The sequence below is a fragment of the Copidosoma floridanum genome, unplaced genomic scaffold, assembly GCF_036245765.1.
Source record: "Copidosoma floridanum isolate Cflo_tuat_1 unplaced genomic scaffold, Cflo_Japanese_pri ptg000021l, whole genome shotgun sequence".
In the NCBI taxonomy this organism is placed as follows: domain Eukaryota; kingdom Metazoa; phylum Arthropoda; class Insecta; order Hymenoptera; family Encyrtidae; genus Copidosoma; species Copidosoma floridanum.
The window spans coordinates 19,365,347-19,380,178 of record NW_028321898.1 but is presented as its reverse complement, the minus strand read 5'-3'; the positions used below and the strand labels follow the sequence as shown (position 1 = coordinate 19,380,178).

General features: G+C 32.8%; 2 protein-coding genes across 3 annotated transcripts in view; one reads left to right on the top strand and one right to left on the bottom strand.

Annotated features, from left to right (window-relative positions):
- IP3K2 (Inositol 1,4,5-triphosphate kinase 2) overlaps positions 1-14,832 on the top strand; it is a 107,366-nt gene that overhangs the window by 48,337 nt on the left and 44,197 nt on the right. The window lies entirely within an intron of this gene.
- LOC149374163 (uncharacterized) lies at positions 1,262-3,265 on the bottom strand. Its single transcript, XM_089594444.1, has 4 exons — positions 3,183-3,265; positions 2,402-2,651; positions 2,104-2,322; positions 1,262-2,004 (listed from the first exon to the last, which is right to left on the bottom strand). Exons 2-4 carry the CDS (start codon positions 2,459-2,461, stop codon positions 1,798-1,800), a joined length of 486 nt encoding a protein of 161 aa, XP_089450570.1. The 5' UTR covers positions 2,462-2,651; positions 3,183-3,265; the 3' UTR covers positions 1,262-1,797.

The window sequence follows — 14,832 nt, the reverse complement described above, 5'->3', positions numbered from 1 at the left end:
GTATGCAACAATCGAAGATCAGCGGTCTAACTCACAAATGTATGTGATGGTCATTAAAACGTTTGTTTGGTTATTTATTTTTATTTTGCAATGTTATTTCTCCTCAAATTACAATATTTATATGTATTGTTAAATGATTCTTACTATCATTTTTCTGAATGTAGTCCTACGCTCCTTAACAGGCCGTTGGACCAGCAGAAAGTCCAATTACTCACCAGTTTATAGGAAAAAAGAGAGATGAGAATGTTGTGTTTGTGAAATGTATATTTTATAATACCTGTATCTCTATTTTCTTCTTTCGGGTCTCCGTCTTTATTGTCACCAATCAACTCGTAACTCGGGCAATATGTGACTTCAACTCACGACGTGCAATCAAATTATAATTTCAGAACTTTAACTCTGTACAACCCTTCGGCATTACACTTCTTTTGGTATTATTAATTTATTCAATGAGGCACTCTATACAGTTTCGTTATACTTATATTTTTATTTTTATTTTCATTTGGCGTGTAAGTAATCGCTGGGTGCAAAACAAGAAAAAATTTTAATAAGTCAAAATGTAACTTGAAATAATGCAAACAAAAGGACCATGTTACATAACTTAAAATAAATGAAAGATTTATATTATTAAAATAAAGTATAATATTAAATAGACCTCTTATTAGCCTTATTAGTTGGTATGGTTATTCCAGGTGGTAGATTGGCCCTTTGTGAAATTAAATAGCTTACATTCTTATTAAATATAATTTACTCATAGAAGAACACTAGGTTGTTGGAGCATGACTATTTATTAAGCAAAACTTTTATAAATCAATATTTCGCCATTCCACAGATGATCTCTTCAGGATAACAAATATCTGTATATAATATAAACCTTAAGAATTACAAATGCATAACATAGATAATATTAATTATAATATTGAAATTACCATGTAGGTGCTAGGATAGCACGTCGATCAGACAGTTTATTTATTTCCCATAATTTATACATTTTAACTGAATTATGAAGTATAAAATAGTATTGAAACATTTTTTTTTTAATTGTATAAAAACAGCAGTACGAAAATCTTTTTAAAACACAGTCATCAACACATCATGTACAAATCATAAACCATACATGTGATAGAAAAAGAAGCATAGGTCAAAGAAACATAGAGACAGCAAATTATAGAAAAGAAACTACAAGCGAGGATATAGAAATGACATGGGTATCAAACTTTTCAAAATAAGGTTGTATATTTTGTCTAGTTTTTTTGCGTCTAATTGTCTATTAATATTATTATTGATACATGTAATGAAAATCATTTCGAAAAATTCTCGCTTATGTTTGCTTCTTTCCTGATTACGAATTGTCACACGTCCAAAGTCAAAACCTTGTGTACAAGGAGTAATGTAGACAACGCCACCCTATTTAAATAAAATACGTAGCTTGGATACGTATATTAAATACGTAGCGGAAATAAGTACTGTAATTACGTGAGAAAATTACGTAACGAATTGGAACCTTTCGTTACGTAAATTAATTACTTTTTATCTTTACGTAGTACAACCGATGGTCACCAATTATTCTTATACTACGTATTTTAAATACGTATTTTAATCACGCAACGAAAGTACGTAACACTTACAGTGTGTTTTTGAGTGACTGCTTTCAGAGCTCTCCGAAAGTATTCTTTTTTCTTTCTTGACTATGGTCATAGAAAGTAGTATTGGGGATGTTTGACTTGGTATAATAGAGAGCGATGGCGAAATTGGTTTCAATATATCTTGCAGTTGTAAGGTTGGAGACATACGAGTTTAAAATGTGTGTCTTGACTTGATTGGAATTTCGTTTCGGGATTCTTTCAAAGCCTTCAGTTTCTGCCGTAATTCTGCAATAAGTGAATCTTTGTCGACTTCGGATTTATTCGTACCCTGTTCAGGAACAATGTTAATTTTTTGCTGATCTAAGACCTTTAACCTTGCTTGAATGTTTACAGAATCCGTGACTAACAGCACATGTTTCTGGAAAGCAAAACACAGACGTAAACGTATAACAAAAAAAATTTCATTATATTCTAATAAATTTTTAAAATGAAAGAATTATATAACAATATGCCATACTGTTCCTGAAACTTCGTTCCTTTTCCTTGATTCCTTTAACTTTTTTGATGGTACGCTGCCTGAGTATGTTTTTCTCTCTTGTGTTTTGGCCTCATAGTGCATGTCCTCATCGGCAGATGAACTGCTCATATCTTCCGCTAACATTTGCAGAGCATTGCTTCTTCTTAGTCTCAAAAAATTTGTACTTTTTCTCGTTGCTTTGTAACATTTAAACGGTCTCTATACAATATAATGAGAGTATTGTAATTAAGTATATGCTTGAGTATTCAATAATGTTATGGAAACAGTAAGGTCTTACGAGCAGCATCCAATACTTGAGCTGGTTCATACAGTGGGTTTTCAAGTGGGTCTTCTCCATTTTTTACCATTTTTGATTTTGAGTAATCACCTAAGACAAATTTTTTTATGTCACCGATCGGCACATATTGAATTTTTTTGCTTTCATCAGCAATAAATTTGACAGCACCAAACAGTTCTCGGGTCAAAGATTCTGCAGGGCACTGTCCAGCAGTTCCATCGTTTTCAGGTAAACCATCTGAGTCGGGCATCTACAAAATTATTAAAATAATTTATTGACTTATTTGTATACACATACATACGTATGTCTGCATACGTGTTTATGTACATATTTATCTGTATATACGCTGAAAATGTTAGTGGCAATTTTTATATTATAAATGCAACAGCGACTCAGTCGGTGTTCTCGGAATCTAATAAAAAACGAACGATGCGAAGTCGCGTTAACCTAAATAAAACGCTAACCTACACTGCCATTGCAATGTTAACGTTGTCAGAAGGACAAATAACCGCCAATGCCAAGTTATGAATAAAATTGTTACACCTTACGACAAATTATGAAATTTATGAAATGTCATTCACGATATTATTTACATTTTGTGAGATAATCAATTTGTTTCGGGTACATGTGCACAACAAAGCACGCAATCTTGGCAGGCGCGGACAAACGGTTATTTTCATCTTTAGGAACTGTGATAAAGTATGCAACATATATTGTTGCAGACGGTTGGCCCATCACTATTGCTTAACAATATTTATAAAATTAATAACAAATTACTCACCTTTTTGCTACGAAATCATGCGAGCTGCAGTGAAGAATATACTCAAGCGTGTGCACACTGTGCAGTGCGTGCACGCGTGGACCGAAGTATCGAGACACCTGACACCGTAAGGGCATGGTCACATTAAGGTATTCACACAGACATGAAACAGAAGTTACACGATCGTGCAAGTGCACTTCTCTGCAATTTGTACCCGACCAGTTTATGGAGCTATTCACATAGACATTTTTTGCTTATTTCATTGTGAACGTTTATATTGAAAAGGGGGTTCCACTGTTCCGCTAAACTCAAATTGAGTGAACAGACTGAACAGACCTATACTGTGTTCTCTGTCATTCAACATAGTTGCGACCATTAAGAGGTATAGGTATGTTCAGTCTGTTCACTCAATTTGAGTTTAGCGGAACAGTGGAACCCCCTTTTCAATATAAACGTTCACAATGAAATAAGCAAAAAATGTCTATGTGAATAGCTCCTATCCCACGCACACTACTAGCCTGGGTACAACGCTACGTGTATACAGGTAATTGGTTCCAACATCATGTAGGATACCTCTTCTGCTGTTGATATGAGTTATTTTAATTATTTCAAAAATCACTGTGAGGTAGTCCTTATTGGTGCCATCAAATGCACATTGTACGCATTGCCCTTATCTTCCATCAAAGCCTTTTCAGCATTACTCAGCAGTAGGTTTACATAATCATAATATTCGTCCACTGATTGGCCTTGTCGTTGGCGAACTTTCTGTAGCTGAGTTTGATAGTAAGCAACGATTTTTCCTGTTGCATATCTTTTTTTTAAATACCTCCAGGTTTTCGAAGTCTTGGCCACTTACGCTCATACGTGCAGCACCTCGCAGATTTTGAAATACTGCTGTTTTATCTAAATCTTTTTGATCGTCTCTAACCCAACTTTTTACGTTCCTAACATCTTTAATATAGTCCTTGAGCGGAATATTTTTTCCATCAAATATAGGAATAAATTTGATTGCATGTTGAAACGAGAAAGACAAAGGCAAAGAAAAAGGTACATTAAAAAAAATAAAATAGTAAGAGCAAAACATAAAATAAAATTCATAGAACTTAGAGCCAAAGATTATATACCTAAATCAATAGGAACTTATAACAAATAAAACGGTGTGGTTCTATCCTAAACAGTTTAACGAACATAGTGGAACAGATAAGACCCCAAGATCAGAAAACAAAGTTTTTGTTAAAGACAAAATAGAATATTTCACGTCGTGGATGAAAAGTACACATTACGCGTCCAAAAAATGAGATTGTACGTTGTGTCCCAGTAGCGAACCAAGTTTTTTCTACTAAGGGCGGAAAGTGATGTCTTATGCCGATAGCCACACTTAGGCCCCGCTACTTAATTACTTTGCAATTTAAAAAATTTGCTGCATGACGTAATATCAATGAATACACGATAACATGTCGTCAGGTCACTGCAAGAAAGAGCTTTTTCCAAGGCAATGTCAATAGAGAGCCTTTCTAAACATAACGGCAAGAAGGAGCCTTTTCAGATTTTTGAGCAAAAAGAGTCTTTTCAAAATAAATTTTTTTTTACTTGATTTTAAGTTGGTAGTATCACTTGATGAAGATCCATATCAGATTAAATGAAAAAGTAGATTTATTATGTACTGTTGATCTTCACTTTATTCGTTAATAACGTGTTACAGCTGTTTCGGTATCACAGTACCTTCGTCAGACAGATGTACATCAAGACTTAATAATATACAGCGCTCTCTCAAGAACACACACGTTGCACCGTGGTCGACAATCAGATAACAGAGGCTATACACATACATACATTCACACATTCATACGTACGCACATAAATGCATACAGTTCGTATATAATCAATAATACTGGTCATTTCAAAGCTAAATTAAGTAGAGGCGAATTATTCAAATTTAACATGTCATTCAATAAGATATTAGAGTCTTTTAATTTATTCATTTCTAGTGCTTCTAATGCATCTAATTTTAATCCTTTGTTACATGTGTGTAAAATCTTAAAATTGTTATTGTAAATACGATTACATTTAAGAATGTGATTGGCATAACTAGAAGTATCTAGTTGTTTTTCGTAGGCATTTTCGTGTTCCTTGAGTCTGAACTTGAAAGCTCTAACTGTCTGTCCTCTATATTTCTTATCACAAGAACCACAATTAAGTTCGAAAATGCCTGATTTGTTTTTTTTTTCGGTCTGATCTTGATTATTTTTGATGATAGTTTGTAAAGTTTTGTTTGATTTAAAAGCTATGTTTATATTGTACTTCTTCAAGTGTTGTTTAATCTTTTCTGACAATTTTCCTACGTAAGTAATTACATGATACGGTGCAGTTTCTCTTGCGGACTGAAGGAAAACTTTGTTTATAGCTTTCTTATACTGTATATTTTTAATTAACTTGTCGATAATGTTGGAATCATAGCCATTATTGTGAGCTATTTGTTTAATTATTTGTAATTCTTTAGTATAGTTCTCAGAGTTTAATATATATTATTAACTTGATGCGCTTTTCAGTGGCTAAACTTATTAATTAATTTCTACACCGCCACGAACCATATTGATGATACAAAAAAGTGCGTTAAACCTGTGGACGTAAAGCGAGTATTTAATTTCAAAAAAAGGATCAATCCCAGATAACTTTTTGGTCAGTAGTGTATGAACAATTAATAATAAGTTTATCCATTGACAGACGCATCAAGTCAATAATATACATAATATGTTAAAAGCGATTTATATCTCTATGATGAATAAATTACCAATTTAAAGTTAAATTGAAAAAAATTTATTTTAAAAAAGCTCTTTCTTGACCTGGAGTTTGAAAAGGCTCTTCATTGTTCAAAAATCTGAAAAGGCTCTTTTTTGTCATTAAGGAGATTTAGGGGTATCATTCAGAGAAGCGAGAAACGGGGAGTCTCCCTCACCCGCACGGATATACCCCCTTTACCATGCACTTCCTCTTGCACTCAACAAACTTGAAACTGTACGACTGTATGATTGATTATATTTTTGAAAAATATTTGGCAAGGTTAGATTTGTTTTTGTCGAGCATCTTGTTTTTGTACTTAGGTATCAATAAAAAGGTTTTTTTTAATTCTAATCCATTTGTAACATACCCTAATTTCAATTAAAAAGCAACCTAACCTTGTATTTTCATAAGGGATCGTGTTAAACTGTCAATATTTAACAATTTTTTTCCAAAAAGTTTCCCTGATAAAAAATTTGAAAAAATGCATGTTTTTGCACGATTCTACATTTTGAACTTTGATCCCAAACCTACTACTTAAGTTTGCAAAGGCTCTCGCTTGCTCAAAAATCTGAAAAGGCAAGAGCCATTAAGTTTGAAAAGACTCTCTCCTAACATTGCCTGGAAAAAGGCTCTATCTCGTCCTGATTCGACAATTTAGATAACACTACCAATTACACGCAATTAAATAACTATGAACCAGAAGTTAAAATAATTCCTGTCTTGATTTGAATAAAATATTAACATATGTTTAAATTAAATTATTATACTAATTTCCATAGATGTATAATTGATCCAGGAATATTAGACAAAAACATGTATATCTAAAGCAGAGAAAAAAAACTGAAAAATCGTATTTTGACGCACTGGATTACTTGATTACTGCGCACTACAGAGCAGAGTTATTTAGTCGCGTGGTATAGCATAGAGGAGATTTGACACCTCCCCTCATTTCTCATACGTGTGTACGTGCGTGTGTGTAAGTGTGTACATTGCTCAATTCCCCTGCATCAATTAGCCTCTCGCTCTCGTTTCATTAATGCGCATCAGATCAGGAGGAGAGCACGTGTCCTTGTTGGTGTGCTCTCTCTTTTCTGCTGATGCCGACCCGCACATTTTGAAAGAAGAAAAAAGAGGGCAGTATCCAGTCTACATGTGTAAAATCGTAAATGGTATACTTTCAGCTTGTCTAACTTTTTTGAGTTAAAATCGATTAGTTGACTTATTTGGACTTCATTCCTACAAACTTTCTGCGTTTGGAGAAAAAAATGTAACCAACCAATTTAATATAGAACAAGTACTCGTTTAAACTACCTTACGAACAGAAAAAAAGAGATTGTAAAAAAACGTTTTATAACGAACATATTGAATGATGAATAAACTCCCCCTTTCACACTATACGAAGCGAGTTTATTCGTCAGATTACTTGGAATTTTTACGGGGCTTTCCAAGTGTGCGGTGCACATAGTAGCTGTTATATTTTGATATGCTAGCTCCAACAGCACGAGGCAGTCGAAAAGTCTTGAAAACCCACTCACGTCCGTTCCACATGATTTGATTTATGTTTATACGATCATGTGTAAGAAAAATACCCATTATTTTCTTCACATTCCCCTCTTCTCTTTCATCTTCTTATTCTTGATATCTTCTAAACAAACGTTTCCCTTGACCCACTGACCGAAAACTATAAACAAAATATCGAATTTTCATCTCAATCATGCCAGCTTTTTTTAAACTACGAGTGGAACTGCTTGGAACTGAAAAGTGTATTTATCTCTGAAACTGCTAAAACAAAACGACTTAACAGGAAGAAAGTTATTATTGATCGTACCTTGACCTTAATGACCGTCTAACGAAAAAAAAGGCTTGGTCAACATTATTGTATAATTATTGGGTTTTTCTCATACTAAACAACTTTTTATAGTATAACAAAGAAAACAATTAAAAAGCTATGTGTAGAGTAAATGTCTTTATTTCAATAAAAATTATCGAGGCTTCGTCACTCAAGGGGACCTCTTCAAGAAATATCAATAGCCCCACCTTAGTAGGTACCTCAAGCACTCCCCACAATTCGCAATCAGCATCCAAACTTCAACTTTTATTTCAACTGTTTAACTGTTACTATTACACAATAAAAAAACAAAGAAGTTTTAAATGATACAACTTGCAAAGTCATAAAATCAATTTCTGTACCAGACTATTTATTAATGTTGTGTGTTATTCGTTATTTAACTACTTACCGATCAGTGCTGGTTAGATTATCTGAAACCTATTTTTCGCGAAGTTATAGAGCAAAAAAGTCCGAATATCGCCATTTAAAATTTCAATTTTGCAACATTAATAATTTTTAATTTTTTGATAAAAATTCCTTAAAATTTAAAAATCAACAATCTTCATAGGGATCTTCATTCACGCACAACGATTTCTCAATTCCTGTAAAAGTTGCAGGTGGTAGTAATTTTTTATCACCTCCGTGCCTCAACTCTTGGTCTAAGACGATACAAGGATCTGGTTACAAATATTGAAAATCAAAGTTCATGCATAGTTGTTAACCAAAAAACTCAAAGTAACAGACTTTTTCTAAATGACTCGCTAGAACTGATTTCGTTGTCTTGGAAATACTACCGTCAGACCTAGCAACCACGAAGGGGAAGAGGCTTAACGGATATGCAAGTGAAAGCTTAACGCTGATGTCATTATTTATCGTTGCTACCAAAAGCGCTTCCCATATATCCCTCTGAATAACGACGGTTTTTACTTTGATACCTACGCGTTTATTTTTTGATCCATTGGTCACATTACAACTCAAATTATCTTAGAAAGTTACATTAGATCAAAAGTGTCACTGACACTAGTTTTGTCCGAGTCCAAAGAATTAAACATACAAGTTCACTGTCACACGAATCAAGTGAGACTATCCGTAAGCAAATTAACTTAATACTCGTAACTGGAGATCTCGCAAACACATGAGATTTTATAAAATTTTCCCATCGATTTGCCAGTCATATTAGTTGTACGATACTGAAGTTTCTTGTTCACGTACAAACTCAGTTGACATGTATGAAATCTTGTATCACAATTCAAACTAGAATTACAATTGAAAACAAGAGAAATTCACTTATCAACTATAGATTGGCAATCAGATTTGATATCAAGCCAAGTTTTCTTAATTGGTGCCTGAAACCCGCATGCGATTACAGCTTCATTCAGAACTAAACAAGTCACATGTAGCATTAAAATTTTCACTTTGCACTAAGTCAATTCCCAGTTTGAATTAAGTCTCCCTGATGTGGCAATGACTTTTCAAAATCATCCTGCAACTACTTCGACTTGCTCTTTTCTGCTTCCATTACCTCAGATGCATACTCTGAAATAAAATATCATGCATTTCATGAAATTCGCCATTATTTTTGATTCAATCATGCATTTGTATTATACAATTAGTTGTGTATACTCATGCCTTAATACTATGATGGTAATATTTATTAACTTTTTTCTGAGTTTGTAAGGTACACTCTCATGCTGGCACCATCACCAGGGTGGTAGGGTTGCATCAATGAGTTTAATAGGCTTTTTATTATCAAAAATAATTGAAAAGCCATATATGGAGTGTGTATCTTTATTTCAATGAAAATTTTTGAGGCTTCGCTACTCAGGGGGCCTCTTCGAGACATATTAACAGCCTCGCTCGAGCAGTGCCTCAAGCACTCCCCACAGTTTGCAACTCGCATATCCCAACTTCAACCTACCTACTTAATCAATACATTTATATTCTGTCAACACGGAATCGACATATTTCCCAAGAACCATCAATTCAAAACCATTTTTTTTTACACAACTCAAAATTTTATTTTAAAAAGTCTTCGTTTAATCTCAAAATTGTATTCAAACTTTTAAAAATTGCAAACTAATATAATTTGTTGTATTGTTGTCATTGTTTGAAGTAAAGTTAAAATTTCTACCTAAATTTAAAATGTAAGTGACGCAATCTGGTAAATGTAAAGCAGTTAGAATATTTTCCATATTTCTTTTATACATCAGCAGTAATCTTATTTTCTGCACTAGTCAAGTTCTTTGGTTCCAAAAATTCATCTAAATGTACAAAATTATTTCCTTTAGTTTGAAGCTGAAAACCATATTTCTTATTGTCATGACCAGACTTGTTTAGAGTATGGTCTTAACCGTTTTATTTTAGTGTCACTAGTGGGTCTCTTAGGATTCAGCTCGTGAGCTTTATTTGCTCCTTTTAATTGAATAATAATCTTTATTTAAATAATATGGGTAATTTTAATTAACGTATTGTTTTATTAAAACAAATTAAAATAGTTATTCTTTTAAATACAATTCACTCGGATCACTTTAACAAGGTTCGGCGTTAATTTTATTACTGATGAATAACTTACATCTATCACTGATTGATGTTAATGCTACTTCGGAGTTTCCTAGTGATTCGTGCAGTATTTTTCAGTGGTCCCTTAAACTACACGAATGGTGTAACTCGGAATGTAACATTTTTAAAAATATGAGCAAATTTTGATTTCAAATCCTTCTAAAACTTATCACCTAACAATTTTGCTTTTAAAATATTAGGTCTTTCAAGTAATTTCAAATTTTGATCAATCCAACTATAATAAATATTTGTATTGATTATTCCGCACTTTGATCTTTGATGTCGTTTAATTAATCGTAATTATTTAACTTTGTCATCCGGTAAAAACTGGATGTTTGTGGACTTTAGTCTCACGCTCCCTGACGGGCTACGGGGCCAGCAGACTGTCCAACTATTTGTTTGTTTGTATATTGGGGAAAGGAAAAAACAAGTGCTAGGCTTTGTAGAATATATGTGTCAATTACCTTTTCCTTCTGCAAGTTAAATTCTATATGATTTTTCAGTACTGCTGCTTTCGATATTATTAATTTTGTTTGGTTTTAACTAATGAAATAAGTCTGGTATATTTGTTCTTTTTATTTAGTTTCACAATGAATTACAATGACTTTATCAAACAATTACAACAACTTAGATTGAAATATTGAACTAATAATTAAGAACCACACTTAATGAGCGATGGCGAGCTACTAACTAAAACGCCGCGTGAAGAAATGTACCTTGCGCGGAGCTTTAGTTAAAACTTATTTATCTTACATGCTATGGGGCCGGTACTTGCTGACGGTACTTTCATGTTTAGGATTTACATCAACAATAAAACACCACTTGGTTTTTCTTGAGCAAAAATTTTTTATTTATGTACTTGTCAGTATTTCGTCTCGTCATGGATACCTTATTAAAACTGTAAACACATTGATATATATGTATTAGCTTATTGTACCTAAAATATAAAATAAAATATCGGTAAAGATACAATACGTGTAGTACCTCTCACTTTTTTACGTAAAAACCTTACGCTCTATAGACCAACAATTGTATTTTATACACAAAGCATCTAATGAATAAAGAAGAGAACGTTTTCGATTATAAACTGTATAGGTAGACTGTTCACACCGATGGACAAACAGGCAATGAGATTACAAGGTACACACCTTTTTCTCCGTGAGTTGAAAGTAATGCTCCTCTATCTTCCCTCAACTTACAACGAAAATTATACATTACGATCGAAGGGTGATAAGCAAATACGTTTAATTCACGCGATAGAAAAGTATCAGGTATAAGCACCCCATATGGATAATTAGATTAATGACTCTGTACAAAAGACGTTTAATACCATTTCACACGAGATAAGATTCATCCGATCGTAAAGCTAATCGATAATCTTAATAAACAGGTCGTATCGTGTAGTTTTGTAGCCAGTTTTTTCTGCTTCCTCTCGTAAATTCACTGTTTGATTAACTTTTTTTTTTTAATTTTGTTTTATTTATAAGTACGTAGTGTATAGATACGATACGGTTATAATTACATAATTAGTACTTGCGTAGTTAATTGCGCGATGGTGACATATTACATGGTTTATAATCATTATCGACTGTAACAATCATTGTTTCTATTTGACGTATAATATACCTACTACATTTTTCAATAATAACTTAGAAAAACAATACTTCGATTTTAAGAAATAAGGTGAGAAGGAACATATAATTTACACTAATAACGAACCGTAATTAACGAAATATTAAGAAATAGGCCAAAGAATCAAACGAAATTGCTATGAATTACGCAGTAGCAAGTATCGCGTAACGTACGAACACTGCATTGCGAAAAGACAGCTAGTTTTAAAAAAAGCAACAAATTCTAAGCGCCATCGAGAGAATGAGAGAAAAAAACAGAAGCACCTAGTCTTACAACGATAATTAATACATCGGTATTTAACAACGACACTTTTAGCCAGCGGGCCTGTGAATTTGTGCGCTTTCGCGACTTTGTTGGCGGCTTGCGAAACTATTGCGAGACATCGAGCGTGTATTACAGAGAGAAGAATTTTTTTTTTGCAACAGAGTAAATAGAGGTAGCTGCTAAAGATCCGCTAAAGAGCCATTAAAGCGACAAAGAAATATAAGTATAGAAACACTATGAGCTTGTACTTTCGTATCTGTTAACAGTGAAATAGACCACATTATTAACTTTAAATTTCGTTACTTTAGTCAAGATTGGATTTTTTCATCGGCTGCTGAAAATTCTTCTACGCTTGTTTACACTGTAGTACTAATTAACAATTCAGTATCAAGCCGTTACTATTCTCATAAACGTTTTTATAGTAAACTATAAGAGAAAAAAAAATTTTGTATCCAAAAAAATATTTGCACTTGGCAAAAAAACGAATAATCTGAACTTGATCGACTCAATACGAATTGCACTGATTTTATAAATTTTCTGATAAGTTTTCTAAATATTACTAGGAAAAAACATTTGATTACAATGTATAATTATACTATATTAATATGAAAACTATGATAAAAAAAAAAAAACAGTTTGATTTTCATACGATGGCGATTTTTGAAAAATTTCAAAAAAAAATTGTTACTTTAATATGATAGCTCTTTACTATTACGGATTACGATTTTCGAACGATCGAGTTACAATTCATCTAAATATGAGACCCTTGAGCCGTTATTAATGTTAAATCAATATTAACATTTTTTTCACGTATTTTTACGATTTTCTGTAAATTAAAATTTACAGTTTCAAAAAAAAAGAATCTCTGTAATGAATTAAACAATTACCTATGTTTGAAAAAAATAAACTGGCATCAGAACAATGTTTCAAAGTAGAAACGATTTTAGGAAATTTTCAGAATATGGCACCAGAGTTGTTACTTTTTTAAAGCCCCTTCTCTTAAGCCCACGCTTTTGTGTGGACACAAACAATTTTTATTTATTTCGGGGACGGTTACGGTAACAACCACGTCTTAAATTGTATTTGTTAAAAAACTTGTATTTGTACAACGAGAGGTGACTCACGTATTTAAAGTTTTTTGATGAGGAAAAGAGGAGTTGACGCACATTTTACACATTTTTAAAAATGTTTCGATCTCAGACTCAGCGAGAGTAATTGAGAATTTAAGGAGAAAGCCGATAAATCAGGCGTACAACAAAGAATGCATGATTTTTTTGTTTTTCGATTCCAAATAGCGATGAGTTTTAATAAAATCGGGCTTTACTATTTTTGAAGAAAATCAAAAATGTGTGCCAACTCTTCTCTTCTCAATGAATTGCATTTACAAAAGTTCATAAACAAAGTAATACCACTTCGCATGAGTATCTTATGCATCATTCGTTTCACATATGATTTTTCGTCTTTTTCCATGGATTTTCTATCCATTTTGCCAAGTATGGGCTTAAGTACTATTCTCAGGGGCGTTGACTAATCTTTTTCTGCTGAAACAGCTAGTTATTTAATAATTAACGTTATAAAGTTATAAAATCCGATCGACTCATCGATAAGGTAGGATGATTTTATTGTACACTCGCAACATCTTAATTCGAAAAACCACGAAATTCAAATACTAAGAACTATTTATACGATTAAAACGCAAGTAACAGCTACAACCTTAGTGTAACAAAATATAATAGTAATAACTATGATACAAATAATTACTGAGCACAGTTACTGTCATTTTTTGAGTTCATACTTCTTATTCGTTATAAAATACTCAGAACATTCAAAACTTGCGGTTATTTCGAATTAAGATACTGCGAGTGTGCACGAAACAATTTCGTATTGGAGCCGATACTTCATCTCTTGGATTCTCTGTTGGTAAATAAAATAAAAAATCGGTGTTACTGTCTTTTAGTTTTCTAAGTAAGATTGGGGTCTTTTAATTTTCTTAATCATCATAAAATATACATGAAGTTAAATACCAAATTATGTAATGACTCAAGTGATGACTGATTCATTGTAACAAATGCCCATCTTCTTCTCATCGGTCGGTACGCTGTACCCACTAAAGTGCGCTTGCACGACGGAAGTTACTGAGGACCTCGATACACGGCGCTCAGATCTAGATCCTCCTACTAAAATTAATCGATGAACTAATCAGAGTGTCAGATGCTGATACACTAAGATGACAATATTTTTTTAATGCTACCACTTATTCGTTTCATGATATTTTATTTAAATTCTTGATTCATCGTTATAAAAGAAAACTCATATTACTCTGATAGCGTAACTTGATTTTCACTATTTAATGTTGTCATGCAATGAACCTTGAAATAAAACGTTGTTATACACTCACTCATAAATTTAACACCCAACCTTTCAAGTTTCACTTTTGATCTGGCATTTAGTTTGATGAAAGAAAATTAACAATTTTTTAAATGTTTACGCTATTTTTTCTTTTTTTTGCTTACTCGCAGGCATATATGAACATATACATAAATGTAGTGCAATTCTGTCAAAGTATACCAACCGTATTCCAGGAAACGGTCTTACATAAAATTACTA